Source organism: Eptatretus burgeri, chromosome 6 (assembly GCF_056783735.1).
Source record: "Eptatretus burgeri isolate ZD-2024b chromosome 6, Ebu_testis_v1, whole genome shotgun sequence".
In the NCBI taxonomy this organism is placed as follows: domain Eukaryota; kingdom Metazoa; phylum Chordata; class Myxini; order Myxiniformes; family Myxinidae; genus Eptatretus; species Eptatretus burgeri.
The window spans coordinates 49871442-49890076 of record NC_140966.1 but is presented as its reverse complement, the minus strand read 5'-3'; the positions used below and the strand labels follow the sequence as shown (position 1 = coordinate 49890076).

Genomic DNA, 18635 nt, shown 5'->3' with positions numbered 1-18635 from the left:
ACTATATATATATATATATATACTATATATATATATATATATATATATATATATATATATATATATATATATATATATATATATATATATATATATATATATATATATATATATATATATATATATATATATATATATATTATATATTTATATATATATATATATATATATATATATATATATATATACACACACACACACACACACACACACACACACACACACACACGCGCCAGGAGCGTCAATGACGAAAAAAGAGCAGTTTGCGAGTATCGTCTGGAGTGAACGTTCTGAGAAAGCGCTTACAGAGGAGTAAGATGCATGCAAAGCTGAGTGGCGCAATAAAAATCAGAGTGGCGATTGGGAAAGCAGACGAGTGCACTCGAAGCTGACAATTTTTTTTTTGGTGTGAGTTCCAAACCATTTCTGCTGGTACTCATTGGAGAACCTAATTGTAAACGAGAAGGACACACGGTAGAGAGTATACCTCTACCACGTAATGCCTGATCCACGAGAACATATCTGGCCCAATACATTTTTGAAACATCATGCTATTGTCGTTCTTGGCCCGATCTCCCAATGATAAAGAATCACTTTAGAAGTCAAAAAAACTTCACCTATCCAGATCTGGATTTGAATCTTTACCAAAATCGAACCAATTCGTCCTTGTCACACACCCAACATGTCCACCAAGTTTCATCCGAATCCGTCCACCACTTTTTGAGATATCCTGTACACAGACAAAGAGACAGAAAGGGGTGAAAACAACCTCCTTCACCTCCAACGGCGGAGGTAAAAATTGTGTGATCCCCTGAATGTACTGGATGGTTAGTCATTGCCTTCCGAGCAGGAATTTGCAATTTGGCCATGATGTCGGAGATAGCTTGCTTACTCTTTGCAAAGGACACCAAGGGGTCTTTAACACCAAGGGGTTGAGTGTGCTTACCTCTAGGCCAGTGGTTTCCAAACTTTTTTGTCCATGACCCAAAATTTGAAATCGCATTTGCCTCGCAACCCAAATGATACTGGTACCTAGTGTACCTATGATAAAAATTGTCAGAGAAAATGCTTTTGACATGAACCCCCCCCCCTCAAAAACTGAGATTTTGAGGGGGGGTTCAAGTTTGGGTCACGACCCTGGGTTTGGGAACCCCTGCTCTCGGCTATCCTGCCAGCCCGTATTTCCTCATAGTAGAGGGCAAAAAAAAGAAATACTTTCTGAATCTACAAGCTTGAACTTGCAGAAGTATAATTCTTCCTGACCTATTTAAAATGATACAACAGTGAAGAGGGCGATTCGCATCGTCAATGATTGTCTGAAATGTATTTTTATTGCATCTTTCTACAAAGTTTTTCAGTGTTTGACATGAGTACCAATCATCTCTCTCTCTTCTCTCTCTCTCTCTGTCTCTGTCTCTGTCTCTGTCTCTGTCTCTGTCTCTGTCTCTGTCTCTCTCTCTCTCTCTCTCTCTCTCTCTCTCTCTCTCTCTCTGTCTCTCTCTCTCTCTCTCTCTCTCTCTCTCTCTCTCTCTCTCTCTCTCTCTCTCTCTCTCTCTCTGTGTGTGTGTGTGTGTGTGTGTGTGTGTGTGTGTGTGTGTGTGTGTGTGTGTGTGTGTGTGTGTGTGTGTGTGTGTGTCTGTCTCTCTCTCTCTGTCTGTCTCTGTCTCTCTGTCTGTCTCTGTCTCTGTCTCTCCTCATTATTTTATTTTATTTTCTCATATTATCTTGAGACAGTACATTGGACCAAACAATGCTCTAAAAAGTAACAACAGATTGGATTACAGCCTGATAAAAAGAAACAGAATATCCCGATGAACAATGAAATACTACAGATGCCTTGGACATACATGCGTTGATTATACTTCGAATTTACTTTCCCATTTCTTTTACTTTTGTATGTAAATGGTCGTGGAAGAATTAGAGCAGAATGTAGGGGAACAAAATGGAGAGGATCAGGAAACACCAACAGTTGAGTAAAAGTGAGAGATAGATCGAGGGGAGGGGGAGAAAGCCACATGGGGGTGAACAAGCTGCACACAAGCTGAATGAAACACAGCAAGAAGAGAAAGGGGGGAGCGGGGATGAAACAGAAAAGGAACAAACCAGCCGACAACGAACGAAAAGAGGAGATGGAGAGGGGAGAAATCACAATAACCTGTAAAAAGGGAATGCTTGGGAATGGGGTCATTTAAGGTAGAAGAGATCATGAGTATGGAAGGGAGATGATCTGAGATAGTGGTGATCAGCTATCTTGAAGCCCTGGAGGGAAGAATGGGACTGAACTGATGGGGAAGTTGGTTGCACGGGCGAGAGAAAAGAGGAACAAATGAGTGGAGGTGAGCAGTGAGTGAATTACTCTTCCAATTGAATTTATCATCAGTAAAGGTTCCTAAATATTTGTGTTCTCTCCCTCGTTTTCCTCGGCACCCGACGATGCCGCCGTGCAGCACATTGGGAGACGGAATTGGGAGGGAGCAGTGTACTGCAATTGATCGATTAATTGCACAATTAAAAGAAATAAATAATAATCGTAAAATAATTAATTTCTTAATAAATTGGCTCATAGTTTACCAAAAACCACCGCTGTTTCATCCGAATCTGCAACTTCTTGAAAATTAAGTAATTCATCGAAAAATGAATAATTAATCGATTAATTGATTAATCAATAAATCAAAAATATTCTTTGTCGCCAAATCACATGGTCACTGTGTGTGTCCAAATATCAGCTTCCCAGCTCAAACAGGAGCCTGAGATATTTCCCAGATGAGAAATAAAATAAATAAGTAATTAATAAATCGATAATTAATTGATTAATCAAAAAATATTTTTTTAAAAATACTGTTTTTGCCAAAGCACATCTTCACTTTTGTCCCCAAATTTCAGCTTCCTCTCTCAAAGGATGGCTGAGATATCGCCCGGATAAACAAACGGAGTAAAAACTGAGTACTCCCTTCCTCGGTGCCTGGCGATGACGTCATGTATCACCTGGAAATGGAATTGGGAACAATTTTGACATGAATGTGACAATAATGTGATGCTCACACTGATTGGGTTGACATTTTGACATGAATTCAACCAGCAGAGCCAACTAACACAAGCAACACACACAGTGCATCAATTTCTCGACTGCTGTTTTGATGAGGTAAGACCAATTGTCCCAATACATAAAATGTTGAGATAATCGAGATTGAGTAAGGAGACAGTCTCACATGAAATGCATGAGTCGTGCAGTCTGTTATTCCGGCAAAATGTGCATTATCAAATTATACCCTGTATTTAACATATTAAACAATCCCAACTTGCTCTACCCAAAGTTAGCTCCCCTCTACCACCAATTCCTCCCTTCTGTTGATTGCAGCTGGTGAGCCATGTCCTTGGCCTTGGTTGGCAGACCAAACATAAATCGCCCTTTAGTTTACTAAGCCAGGGGACCCCAAGAAGCCAAGCCGAACGTTTTTTTGAAACCAGTCGAATCAGAACTTTGGCAGATAGGCCTACTTCAAAACTTGGCTCTGCTTGAATTAACCCCATTGTTTTTGCATTGGAAAATTACGAAGTATTTTGTCAGGCAAATATTAAATAATATGACTTTATGTCAGGCAAATATGAAATAATTTTAAGAAAGCTTACAGCGTTCCTGGTCACCACCCCCAAAATTCAGTCAAGCCAAATTTAGAAAGAAAAGTGTCGCAAAAATTGAACACAACATAACTCAAATTCCCTCTGAGCCCAAGAAGAAGAGGGGAGCATATAAAATGATTTGAACCAAAACAAGAGTTCAGTTTGAAGAGCTGGACCGTAGTGAATGGTCCAAGTGAAGCGAGTGCATTCCGGTCAGCCCGTGGCACATTGCTGAAATTAGGACTCCAAGCAACTTTCACAGTGAAGCCAAAAGTGGAAAATGCTGTCGAACAAAGCCAATTCAGAGATATATATACACATGTATACAACCAGTGCTTAGTCCTCATCTTTCACTGATATCCTGGGCGAGCACAATAGTTCAAAGGTAACATGCTCACCTTTGCACCATTCAGAACATAAACCCCTTATGTCTCGCATGCAAATATTATTGTTTAAAAGAAAATGGGTGATTGTGAAGAAGCTGCTTTTCCTCAAAAGCATACTGCACACATTTTACTTTTCGAAAAAAAAAATGTAAGTCTTGCAATTATTAACTGCATCGGAGGGGCGACCCATCCAGGATTGTGCCCCCGAGCCAACGGAAATGCTTCAGCAGGGGGGGATCATTCAATCAAATTATTATGGAGCAACTTTGTGTGACATGGACTTCCAGCATTACCTTTAACGAAAAGCAGTTCATCAAAAGTGGCCGATAAGATCGCGCAAAAGATGAATTGGTTCAATCCTGGTGAAGATCCGAATCCGGATCTGGATACAAGAGTTATTTAATTTTTAAAGTGATTCTTCACCGTTGAGAGATAGGGCCAAAAACAATATAGTGCTGTATAGCATGATATTTCACAAATGTCATGGGCCCGATATGTTCTCGTGGATCAGGCATTACGTGGCAGAGGTATGCGCTCTACCGAGTGCCCTTCTAGTTCGGTTATGTATTCACCCCTCTCTGTTTATCTGTGAACAGGATATCTCAAAAAGTTATGGACGGATTCGGACAAAACTTGGTCGACAGCTTGGGTGTGTGACAAGGTGGAACTGACTCGATTTTTGGTATCGATGAGATCCAGATACAAGCATTTTAAAATTATTCTTCACCATTGAGAGATAGGACCAACAACGATATATAGCACGATATCTCAAAATGGACAGAGCCAGACGAAAGTTGGTGGATGAGTGAATAGTTGACAAGAACAAGCCAATTAGATTTTGGTGAAGGTCCGGATGCAGATCCAGCCTGTCAGTGGGTTACAAATCGGAAGGTGTTCAGCATGACGAAGGTACGCACTCGACCGAGTGCAGTTCTAGTCTTTGAGCTGTTTTGTCTTGGTTCAATTCCTAACCCAACTATCAAATAAAACAATCAGAATAGAAAGTTCAGAAATGATGCTTTCCAAGTAGGGTGTTGCATCATTGTCCCTTGGAAAGGATCTTCTAAGCTGGATTTCCCATCTACTAGCATCATAGCTGGTGGACGTTGAAGATCGCACGGTGCCTTTTGAAAATAGCAGACAATAATTGTGTGCTAATATCCTGGCAGAATTCCAAAGTCCTACTCGAACCTACAGGCCCCTGTATCAGCGGCATAACAACCAGAGTTGGTGTCAAAGCCACCCAATGCTCGCCTGTTTATACATTTATCGTTTTTAAAAGACTCGTCTAATAATTAATATTTTTTATAAAGCATTGCAGTGAGGTCTGATCCAAATAATTTTAAAGCAATATATGTATTTGTATATTGTAATCAGTAACAAGAGCTCAAGTGAGCACAATATACGCCCAAACAAGAAGGTATATACAGAATTGTGCTACTCCATGGAAAACAGCATCCTGGTTGCCATGGCAACCACTTTAGATGACTAACTATGTCGCGACATACCGTCTCCACAGTCTGTACCTATATACCAGATATGAAACGTGAAAGTTGAAAACTTTGGGAGTTAGAGTGTGGAAAATGATGCAGCCAGCAGAATGAATTAATGGTTGAATCCCATTCAAATATGCCATTCACTAGATAGACAGATAATGGAGTGTTTCACCTACCTTTCAGTGACCGATGAAGCTTGTGTCCAACAAAAATCTTTGTCTCAAAATTTCACTTCCAGTTGTATAAGTGGATAAAAGAAAAAGACGCCGTAGATCAGAGTTAAGAGAAAGCGTAAATCAGAGAGGTTCCATCCCGACACTGAGAAAAGTTATTCGTAGTGTGTGTCGCAGTAGTTTCCCAATTGTGTAGGGCAGTACTACTCAAAGTGGTGGTATGTGGACCGGTGCCGGTACGCGAGTCATTGACTGCCGGTCCGCGGCGAGTTTCCAGTTTCACGTTATCATAATATATAACGTATGTAATGTATAAGATGAAAATGTATAAAATCTTGAAAAATAATATATTTAAGCAGACAAATTTAAAATACGAGAAAGAGAAGTATATATATATATATATATATATATATATATATATATATATATACATATATATATATACACATATATATATATATATATATGTATATATATATATATATATATATATGTATATATATATATATATATATATATATATATATATATATATATATATATATATATGTATATATGTATATATATATATATATATATATATATATATATATATATATATATATATATGTATATATATATATATATATATATATATATATATATATATATATATATATATATATATATATATATATATATATATATATATATATATATATATATATATATATATATATATATATATATATATATATATATATATATATATATATATATATATATATATGTATATATATATATATATATATATATATATATATATATATATATATATATATATATATATATATATATATATATATATATATATATGTATATATATATATATGTATATATATATATATGTATATATATATATATATATATATATATATATATATATATATATATATATATATATATATATATATATATATATATGAAAATGTGTCAACTTTTATTATATTCATTATATTTTAATCTTTTTCCGGTATAAATTAATATTACTATGGATGTTCAAACAATATTTCCTCGGATCATAAACAAATAATAATATGGCACAAATATGGCACCAGTGCCTGGCACATTGGAAAAAAAAAACCTGCCGGTCCGCCACATCAGATAGTTTGAGAAGCACTGTGTCGGGGGTTCCTCAGAATCTTTACTCGTTCAAAGTTTCAAGCTATTCACACAAAAATACTGTATTTAGAACACGACAGCACAGTATGATTAACAAGATAAGGCAATAACAGGGTTCTCTCCAGAAAATAAAATCTGGGCCCAAAAAGATTTTGCATTGTGGAGATAATATGCATCAATTCATTGATGGTCGAATTGTAAATATTAGTGAAGCAGAAAATTCGCCTTGGTAGGATAGTTTATAGGTGTGTGCACTCACCTCTGAGCTGTCTTGCCTCGGTTTAAATCTTGACTCAGATATAAACTGTCACCCTGGTGTTTTGCACACGGGAGGGTGGCATCAATGTCTACACCATCCATTGGAAATATGTTAATCTCATACATTAGAAGGGTGCCTGACTCATCCGGCACCACCGGCTGCTGCTGAACGTTAAACATCATACATTGTCTTTCACAAAGAGTAAGTGAGTTATCTCTGCACCCTCAACAAATAACAAATTCCTGCCACCTTCAGTCGAACGTCAGGCCTGGCCAGCCGGTTCGTGGAAGACTCAGGCCAAAAACGGTCCCCGTCCGACCTCACAAGAAGGTGGAAATAATTGGAGTCGGTGAAAGTAGTAGCGATTGTAGTAAGTCGTCGTGCAATTTCAAGGGCAATTTCTGAGGTCAATTGCTTGTTGACGCTTGAATTGTTTTTGCCATTTAATATTATTTGAGGGTCGCATGATTCCATTTTCTCAAAGCTGATAGGAACAGCGTGATCTCGAGCAAATCGCTGCTCATTGTTGTTACAAAGATTTCAAGGGGCGTTGTCGCAAATATATCTGGCTTTCCATTTAACAGCCTGATATGTCACACAATTTTTGGAGAAAACAATGAATAACACACTTAGAACAGTACAATCATCTCCCACTCAATACACAGTCCATTTTTGCCAGCTATGACCACTCATCCATAGCAATACAGTTATGGTAGCACCTGTGGTTTTTAGTCGTGAACGTGGCTGCAAAAACTCACTTTTTTAGGAAAGGAATGCCATATTGTATAAAACAATCGATTGTGTGATCTGAAGTTGGAGGACTATGCCTGAGGACATATTGTGTATCTAAATGCAAAAAAAAATTATCAATATATGGCCTCCACACATGTGAGGACGTGTTCGATGCACGTCAGAGACGAGAGAAGAAAAGAAAAAAAAACACCTTATCCTGCTGTATGTAAAGGAAGAGGAATTTATGAGAAGATAAAATAAGCAAAATGAAGTCGAAAATTAAAAGTTGAGATGAGTAGAGACAATGTGGACTAAAATTCTGTATTTGAATGTTTTTTTTTTGTTTTGTTTTTTAAGTTTGCATTTTGTTTAAATTGTACTTATAGGCAAAAACAAATATTAAGTGACCATCTTTTTATTATGTACACAAATGTGCTGGAAATTTTGAATGCTAAGCTGGATATCCTGTCTGCTACTGTTTTCAAAAGGAAACCACCCCTTTCTTCCATATGGTTCATATGTGCCCCTTTCCCTCCTTATTCCTCGTCCCTTTATAAAGCTTCCCCACCTCTCCCCACTCCCCTCTACTGTCCGATCCCCATTTCTCTTTCCAAACATCCTCCCTTCACTTTTTTTTTCTTTCTTACTTAAATTTCTAACCCTCCACCGCTGCCCTCATATGTGCATGACAAATGTATGGTTCTTCATGATGAAATTTAAGCAAATACAAGAATAAAAACTGTTATTGTTGCTCCATCAAACATATTCTTTAACCATTACTTACTCTCTCATATCTGCAGATATTCCTGTTTTTGTTCCTGTTGAACCTTATGCCTCTGTTACAATGAAAACCACTACCTCCACCCTTCAGAGCCAACCATATGAAAATGAATCGGTCACATGCCAGCCAGATTGTGGAGGGATGAAATACTTCCCTCCCTGAAGTATATTCATGAAACAGATGGACAGTGACAGTGACAATGGACACTTGAAGTAAGCACATGCTAGTTGAAATTTTTTTTTTATTTTGTTTTGATATTCTACGGATCCAACCCATGAACTCTGGGATGACGAGTGTCCTAACTGTGCACATTCGTAAATCAACAAGAGTCCGAACTAGAATATCGCTGATTTTTATCCAGCCTTGCAGGTGGTGGACCAATTTGGTGGGGTTCACCTGAAAATAAATCAACCTCCCACGAGGCATTCATGATGTGTCGATATATCGCGGAGTTCTCTTGCCAATAATGATTAATATCCATTTGAAAACACATCAATTAAGATTGGAAAGGTAAGCACTATTCCAATGCAAAAGAAGAGGTTGTAAGGAAGCCGGCGATGCCACAGATCGATGCCTCGGAGGAATAGGGGGCACAAATCTGGGTCAATTCAACATTATTTTACACATATTATTGGCAGAAGCTTACCATAACCTGTGTAAACTAATTAAACAACTAAATATAAGGTGGTAAAGTATGTAACTACTCATTCGTATTACAGCTATACTATTACTTCTTTAACAGCCCCAATTAATCCCACCATGTGCGTTCAGCTTGTGTGGAGGTTTTGGCCCAGGTTTTTTTCATGAACTTACTGGCCAGTCTTGACATGTCACTAGAACTGGTTAGGGCATGAGTGTGGGTGTTTTGGTTTTTTAATGTCTTGTTATGCACTCCTAAACCGCTGGACGGAATGAGTTGAAATTTGGTGGTTGTAGTTCAGGTGTGTCCGAGAAGGTTTAAGACATTCAAAGAATTTGTCCAGGGGTTCAGGAGGGGGAAAATGATACAAATTCTGTATTTAAATGTGTATTGTGTGGTGTGTGTATACTGTGACCGTCTATTAAATGAGGCAATTCTCTGCACGTGTGTGTACGTCTGAAAAGCACAGAAAAAACAGGGCTGGGCCCACCTCCACTGAATGTTGCATAAGTGCTGGTAGTGCCAAGGGTCAAGTCGTGGGAGAACCCTCCTCCCCCCCCCACCCACTACTAGGGGTGGGGGTGGGGGAGTCGACCTACAATTTTCACCTGAACAGGTGCCACAGCGTCAGAGGCTTACTGACCCCCTGTTGCAGACGCACGAATATTAGCCACAGCATAGAATATATTTGCCCCACCTTCCCCCACATCCCCCCCCCCCAGGCTGTTTCTAGTGCGAACAAATTTGTTTGGCCTCTGCAGCAGCAGCTCTGTTGAATTTTGCTGCTGCACAGACATTTTTCACAGCAATGCACCATTGTTGCCTTTTTGGCAGCATCCTCCCAGGTTTGGTGGTTGATGCCAGCAACACGTAGGCTGTTTCTGCCATTTTTCCCAGGTTGCTCACGTGCAGACATCCCACTCCTGGCTTCCGGCTGCTCGAACCTGCCATTATCATGGTACTGTGTCACCGTGAGGCTTTGAAAAAAACAGGAGGGAAAAGGGGGAAAAGGGGGGGTATAGAACAGGAGAGAGAGAAGGAAGTGTGAACGGAAGGTGGGGATGCACTGTGAGGTGCCTGTGCAGGGTAAAATCCAACATACTTTGCACACTGGTGGATGGACTCTTTGGGCCAATACATTCATGGACTCGGTGGAGTGCAAGGCAAGGCAGCAAGAAACTGCATCTACTGCCCTGTAGTGTTCAACTAACTTGGACTAGTTGTCCCTGCCAGTGACAGACCAAGGTTTGTCCTTTGCCTGACACTGGCGGAGAGACTGCCGTTTCCACTGTTAAGTGCCCACCCACCAGCATACTCCAATAACTGTTGCTGCTGCTGCTGCTGCTGCTGCTGCTGCCCAGAGCCAGGTTTGATTGTCGTTTGTCTGATATTTAGCCTTTCACCATCTCACCAAGGGTAACCCCAAGAAGGAGCATATTGCTTCTAGGTGGTATTGCTCACTGTCGCATCTATGCACAAACTCACCACAATAAGGCCACAAATAATTGGAGGAAGATATATAAATAAATATATATGTATGTGTGTACATATACAAATTTATACATACACACTAATAAATGTCAGTGTGGGTCAGTCAGTCTGTGAGTGTGTGTCTCCTCCATAACTCCAAAACTATAAAACCCAGCAGCCTGAAACTTTGCAGGCATACCAAGAACACTCCAAGGAAGTGCAGGAGTGAAAATTGGGTGTTTGTGTTAATTAAAACGCCCCTTTTCAATATGATTTGTGGCCTTATTTAATTATATCCTTTATCAGGCATCATCCTCGGTCAGCCCCCCCCCCGAGTCAGCCCTCTGTCCGCTTGCTGGGGTCTTGGCATTCAGAATATTTTTCAGAAAATGAAACGAGGGTATTCCCTCTTCTGTCACTTTTAATAGCTATGTGAGCATCAATGTGGACCTCTTTTGTCATTGAGGATTAAAACTGATGAGGACACTGCTGGCAGCATGGGGCCAACAAATCCCACCAAGCTGCAGGGCCAGGTCACGTCACAAACGCATGTCGAATGGCATCAGCAGAGGCAGCTGCACAAGGAACCAGAGTAGGAAAAAAGTTAGCCAGTTTCCCTGGGAAGAATTCCCCCCCCCCCCCAAAATGGTATAGTTTTTAAAATTCCACATGGTAAATGTTTCCCTGGATTAACTCCCATAGATGTTTGCTACTGTCGATTTTCTCTCTTTATGGCAGTCTCCCTCTTCCCCCATAAAAACCATGAAATTCCGATGTGAATTTCCACGAAGGTTTTATTGTTTGCGGTTGTTATTGATTGCTATTGTAAGGGAGGGAGAGGATTGTGTTGTGCAATAAAGAAAAGTACATTCTCTTTCTAAATGTCTTGAAATGTCAATTTCATTCGAGCCAACAACATTGCTGTTATTATTGGGCAAACTACTCAACTACTGGAATATAGAAACTTTGTTGATTCAACGAAGCTTCCACTAGATCTTCCATCTCAATGTTTTTGTTTGTTCATATCGCATGATATGCTTTATACAACATGTGAAAAATAATAAAATATTGCTATGCCAAGTCTGTTTTTGTGCTTACCTGCAAGTGGATGCTCTTTGGTAGCTGATATGTTTCACCACAAACGTAGGGGATGATCACAGATAGGGCTTGTTTGGGATTCTGTATAGATATCTTAAATCTGGCGAGGTATCACCTCCAGCGAGGCATCGCAGTGTCAATGGCGGTCTCTCTTCTCCCGGTACAGCCATTCTGTAGAAGGTATTTCTTTTGAAACCAGGAGATTTACAAAATGCAATGATCCGGTATCCATCTGTAAAAGGTTTCTGTATTCCTCCATGTTTTCTCAACCTCAGGTCAAGGGCATGACAGGCCCCATGTTTATGTCGACGCCTCAGCCACGGTCTTGTCCATGCGCATTTACGTGACTTTGCTTCTGCATTCAATATCACATTCAAAACAAAAATAGATGAGACAACTACGACTCAGTTTTCATTGGTTGTTGGTGGAGCTGTTGTTGTCGAAAAGAACTGACAGCGCCGCAGAAAAAAAATTCAGGAATCTTGCTGCCCAACTACCTTCTCAGATATGGACAACAAACCGTTAAGGCACACAATTATGAGAGCAATTTGGTTGCGCAACTAATCGCTCAGGATTGAACCCGACAACATCGACAACCTAAATACAGATTTGAATACCAACTTTACATCCACACCGTAAGGGTGGCATGCTTCTCAATACAGTACCCCCTGCTGTTATTCCACCACAACGACAGTACTTCGTGAATCCAACCCTATCACAGACTAAAGTTAGATGAGACAGCTCAGTGGAAGTGGTTTTACAAGTATCTTGCATGGTGTTGGTACAGGCACAAGAGGGTGGAGGATGGAGATACCCATGAGGGTCGAGGGGCTCGGAATTCCACCAAACGACACTGGCTCCATTTTGTTAAAGAAAGGAGGCCGACAGGGCCTTTAGAATGCTACAACACTTCATTTCTTCAAAGAACAAGTTCCATAAGGCAAGAAAGAAACTTATCATAGATTTTGATTTAGCACGTGAAAAATTTACCCCAAAGAGTGAGAGACATGTAAATCATTAGTTTAGTTCAGAAAATTAAGTATGCTTGCATTTTGCATCAACTGCCATATTTTGCATTCGCACACATAATTTAACAACATACAAGTTTACGCAGTTGTGCAAAGTTCTGCAGGTAAATAAAAAAATGTGGTGGAACAACTTTTTCTTTTTTTTTCAAATGGAAACAAAATCTACATTGCTGAGAGTGGGGCAACCGTTGGATACAAGTAAGGGAATGAATGGACACGAAAAGACAAGGGAGAGAGTAAAAGGAGTGAATTGCAACATAAGAGGAGGGTTAGTTTTGGTTAATAAGGGAAAGAATAATTATTGCCAGGAGGAATGGGGGTGGTCTACCACCAGCATGAAGCCCTAGAGGAAAGAGTGTGATTGAACCTCCACTGGAAGGCACTTCCACAAACGAGATAGGAGAGGAACAAAAGACAGAAAGTGTGCAATGAGCTGGATTCTGGAAGTTTAACGAGGATGGGTTACTGTAAGGACACATATGTATTGACTCGATGACAGCTTGCTGGCTTGCTCCCAGCTTACTGACTCGATGACAGAATACGACATTTGTATTTTTGCTTCCACCATCCCTACCCCGTTCAGAATCCTGTGCAGGCATGGGCAACTTGCTCGTGCCAATAATGTTCAAAACTTTAGAATCAAAAGAAGCTAGAACAAACAGATGTGATGCTGGGGCTCCATCTCACAGGGGAGAGCAGTACTCCAATGAGCTCTGGACAAAGGTCTTGTGGGATACGAGTTCTGATTTTTTTTAAAGGAATGGTGATACAGTATATTGTTGTGGATTTGGAAAACTATCGCACACAACATTCAGGTTCCTATAGCTCAGTTATATCGGTAAGTATGTGTTTTATAGATAGCTTCCTTCCCTTATCTAGTGGGTGAATCAATGTAAATGCGCTGTGATTTATTTTAATAGTTAGGAGTTTTATCGGGATTCTGCAGAGAAGAACTATGATCCTCCCGCTCCGAGATTCTAGCAGCGTAAACAAGAATGACGGTTAGAACAATGCTGCAGAGAAGCACAACAATCCCCCGCCCCAGGATTTTCCCCGCGCGCCGGGGAGGGGGAGGGTAGAGCGTGCCAGAGCGCATAAAAGAAGAGGAAGGAAGCCAAAGAGAAAAGCGAAGGGAGAGAGCAAGCGAGAGAGGAGCCAGCAAGCGAGAAGTGAAAGGAGAGAAAAGCCAGCCAGTGAGAAGCGAGGAAGGAGTGCTCATCGTGTCGGAGCGCTCATGTTGTGGGAGCACTCGTCACCGAAGGCCTGGACTGGTCTTGCCACTGCCGTCTGGAACGTCTTCTTCCTCCTCCTCCTCCTCCTCCTGAAAGATCGAGCTTGTGAAAGACCATCCACCGCCGGAGCCAGAAGGGTTGCGTGTCGTCGCCGGAGAGAACAAAGTCGAGGTTTTGGTGGCCGGGACAGGCGCCGAACCGAGTCATTCTGAAGACCGCATAAGGTGGACAGGTCCAAATTAGACCCTGGTCTTTAGCACCACTATCCTCCGAGCTGAAGGCCGAAATAAAGGCGTCAGCCACCACTTCTTTTGTGTGTGTGTGTGTGTGTGTGTGTGTGTGTGTGTGTGTGTGTGTGTGTGTGTGTGTGTGTGTGTGTGTGTGTGTTCGTAGGCCCGTCCTCTAAGTAGTAAACTGTTAAGTGCTTTTGCCTGTGTATACGTGCATTGTCTGATATTCGGTTTAATTCTGCCTCTTACGTGCTCCCCTAATCCCCCCCCCCCATTATTGTTGAATAAATAACCCGATTGTTAAATGTATCAGCTCGTTTTGTGTTTCTTTCATTGGTTCAACATGACGTGTGTTTGAGGATTAGTGTCAGTAAGTTGTTCATTTGGTCCGGCCCAACTTTGGTAATCCCGCTCGGTTACGCCGGATCTGAGCCTGCGATAGCAACTCGATTCGGACAAAGTCGGCCGAGGGTGAATTTCCCCGGTGGTTTGGATCACGTGGGTTTTTAGGTAAATTGAAATTGGCAATCGACCCTACCCCACGTGATCTATCTATTGACGAGTTCGGTCCGATGGAGGACCCGTCGGCTCCGGAGTTATCCGGGGGGACGACCTATACATTCCGGACGATCGGTCGAGCCGACTCCGCAGCTCCATCTGGCGGTCGTGCTCGCGGCCGATACGCGGCCCCGCAACAATATGACAGATGATGCCCAGTCGGCAGTTAGCTTTGGAGGTCAGCTTTGCTATAAGGCAAGTATAGGAGAGGTCATGACTGATGGTGAGACCTCCAAGTTCAAAATGCTGAACCTCTTCCAGTGGCTGACCATTGAAATCGATTTACGGTTTCATTTGATGACCCTTATGGAGTGACAGAGTATGACTGTGAGATTTACCGAGACTGAAAGGCACGCACCATTCGTCAGGCCAGCATCTAATCAATTCCAGATCTCCAGAGGGTGACACAGCTGCAGTCTCCCTGCTGGTGGGATGAGTTACACTCTGCGGCATAATGCGTAGTCATGTGCAAAAAGGAAAATAGGGTTTTCCAGAACATCGAAGAGGTCATTTCTTTATATGAGGAAAAGGACTGGGCGCAATTATGAGGCACATTCCACAAGCATATGTGAAAAGAAGAGTTGGTGTAAACCAATACATTAGATAGGAGGTCTATATAAGGCCCATACCACAAACGTGTGAAAAAGAAGATTTGGTGTAAACCAATACATTAGATAGGAGGTCTAGCCAAGAAAAAAGGTCGACATCATCTTATCCCACATTACGTTCTGATATACGGAAGACTGTAATAATGTATATGGTTGGCTTTGCATCCCTCCACAATAAGGACCAGCAATAGAAGGAGGAGAGAGAGAGAGAGTGCACATTTTAAAGATGAGCAATGCCAATGATTGGCAGAAGGAGAGAGGAGGGTTTTGAGGAAACAAGGATCTCTTTGAAATCTCCCTCGAGGTTGGTAGTGGGGGCAGGGTTGAAAAGAAAGTTTCTCTCCTTTCTGCTTTTCCCCTGCTCTCCCTCACCCCCCCCACCCCCCACATTCCCCTGACAACCCACCCCATACAGAAGCAAAAGTCTTGTGTTAATTCCATACTCACTTAACAGACATTATTCAGCATCTACAAAAGTTTTACTTTTAGTTCACCCAGTGTCTTCAGTTGCCTTGGAGCAATCTGCTTCCTGGACGAGCCCGGCGGCATTCTGCCAAAGCATATTTAAATAAAAGCCTGTAGGTGCCAAAGACACCACTGGCACAACCCAACGTCCCATCACTCGAATACCACAACAAATTAGCCTCCGTGTCCTTCTTCTACTCCCATCTTCCAAACCCTTTTACCATGCCCATGACGCAGTGAACCTTATAACCCTTGCAAAAAAACCCCCAAAAAACTCTCAAGACATCTGATGAGAGATTGTCATCAGATTTATTCCACATCTCATGATAAATCGCAAGAGATTTTTGTTTTCACATTTTTCGTTCCTCCATGTCATGCGTTGAGATCCCAATTTAAAATCTCCATTTCCATGGGGACATCCTCTGCAATCCTCGAGAGCAGCTATTTCCCTGCATGGCAGTCTCTACTTTTGATGCAATTGGCAATTGTTAGGAGTGTCGGTTATTTTGGTAAAATATCAATCCATCATGGTGAACTTCCAGGAATGGTGATCTGCCCTCCAGGACTTCAAAAATTGCAGTGCACCACCACCTCGTGTCATCCCCCATCCTGCGCCCATGATCTTTATTACACCCCGTTAATCCTTCCCAAACTAACCCTCTTACTTTCTGATTCAAATGTTTCCTCACTTTCTCCCTCTTTCTCTCTTTTCCCTTTCCTGGTCTTTTATCCCCACGACAGTTGTACCCAATAATCATTGCCCCGTGTGCATCCTGCGTCCGTCAGATCTTCGGGTCTTGAGTTTGAGCGTCCTGTTCCTCCTTGAATTCACACCAGGTGGGGGTTGACTCAGCCTGTCATCCTTCTGAGCTCCATGAAATGAGTACCAGTGGTACTGGTAATAGGGGGGCACTGCATCAGCGGCACAGCTGCCCCACCAGAATGTGATGCAACCAACAGCCACCGGCTACACATGATAGCTATCTACAATCCAATTGCGATTGAGAAGCAATTTGTTCTTTTTCAACCCAAAGAAAGCAGGACTAGTGTACCTGTACGGTACAAAGGTGTGTTCAGTTGGCAAGTTTCGCGCAGAGTGCTCTCCAAGCGGATTTTACGCACTCAAGCAAACACTACTCCATTTGAAGCCGTTGATTAATAAGGAATGGCTGGCTTGACGAGCTAGCTACCTGCCCGGTCACTGAACATACCCCAGCAGGTGTGTGAAAATGTGAACATCACCAGTGAAACCTGCAGCCTCTGCATTCATTTGGGCCTCACATTACAAGCTAACTATCCCGACCACTTCCCATAGGTCTGAATCACCGACTCGGTTCGAAGGTCAACTCATCCATCCTCCATCTCCATGACAACGAGCTTGACCCCTCCCCCCTTGCCGGTTGTTGTCCTGCGCCACCCATGCCCAAAAACTTGTGCTCCCTCGAGCAGGTCTTGCCCGACGGAACTTCGGAGAAACACGCCGTGACTCGCGATGCCGATTGGAGACGAATCGTCGGAAGCAGCAAGTTTTGGTGATCGCTTCGTTTGATGGGAATATTATTGTCCTCACTTTCTGGAACATTCGAGAATCCTCGACTCCAAGTCCTCGTGTAAGTGACGGTGCAGGTTGAAAAGCTTTTTTTTTGGTTTTGTAGCAAATCACAGAGATCGAACCGACAGGTTAGTCAAAGGTAAACGTATCACGGTGAAATGTCATTGCCAACGAATGGCAGAAAGCCTCACCAGATGAGAGCAGCAGCAGCAGCAGCAGCAGCAGCAGCAGACAGGTGACATCGGCGACGCACCGACACATCGCGAGGGAGACGGAGAGAGAGGACGTTTCGTCGTTTACCCTCTCTCTCTGTCTCCGTCCAAAACCCGTCCATGACACTTAACCCACAGTGATCTCCTCCCTGTTTGTCGCTATCCCCGCCTTGTCACACACACACACCCATCCACCATGGCCTCTCCCCTGCCACTCCCTCCCTTGGGAAAGCCTCCCACCTTGTTCTCGTGCAAAGGTTTCCCATCTCACTCACACCGACAACATCGACAGTTGCTACATTGTTTAGTTGTATGTGTCTTAAGTTTTAGATTTCTCTTTATCATTATTAGTAATATTATTATTATTGTTATTATTATTATTATTCCAAGAGGATCATTGTACATTGATCAACGAAAAAGCAACAGGTGAAAACTAGCAGACTGAATGAAATTCCAATCCAAGGACATATCTCTCCATGTCCATGTCCATGTCCTTGTCCATCTCCATCTCCATCTCTCTCTCTCTCTCCCCCCCCCCCCCCAGCAGCTTGATGCAAGGTGAGCAACATATCCGGTAATGTTTCAAACAATCACTCACATCAGGTAGATCTATGCAAACCAAGGTGAACTGACGTTTCAGATGTGAGCCCTTCTTCAGGACAAGAGGGGTTTGATTGTTTGAAGATGCCTTGCCTGTCCAGCTGAAAGGGGCTCGTGCCTCAAACGGTTTGTTCACCTTCTTTCCAACGGTGGCTACATCTACCTATCGTTGTACCTTATGCAGGTGTTCGCTGTCATACCACATCAGCAGTTTTAGCTCTCAATATTTAGCTGAGAACATTCATTTGTCCGTTCTTATTCATCCCCCGACCTCGACAGACCCCATCTATCGTCTTGATAAAAGGCTGAAGTTTTTCATGTAATTATACACTG

At 41.8% G+C, this 18635-nt stretch overlaps 2 protein-coding genes across 3 annotated transcripts in view; one reads left to right on the top strand and one right to left on the bottom strand.

Moving 5' to 3' along the window:
- LOC147024745 (coxsackievirus and adenovirus receptor homolog) overlaps window positions 1–17880 on the bottom strand; it is a 71372-nt gene extending 53492 nt beyond the window's left edge. For both annotated transcript variants that reach the window (XM_085884967.1, XM_085884966.1), the window contains exon 1: window positions 17682–17880. In XM_085884967.1, the coding sequence (XP_085741093.1) occupies window positions 17682–17751 (70 nt within the window). In that variant the 5' untranslated portion in view covers window positions 17752–17880. The remainder of the gene's footprint in view (window positions 1–17681) is intronic.
- The window catches only part of ILK (integrin linked kinase), an 85659-nt gene continuing 84362 nt past the window's right edge, over window positions 17339–18635 (top strand). The window contains exon 1 of the mRNA XM_085884964.1: window positions 17339–17548. The gene's annotated coding sequence lies outside the window, so the exon portion shown is untranslated. The remainder of the gene's footprint in view (window positions 17549–18635) is intronic.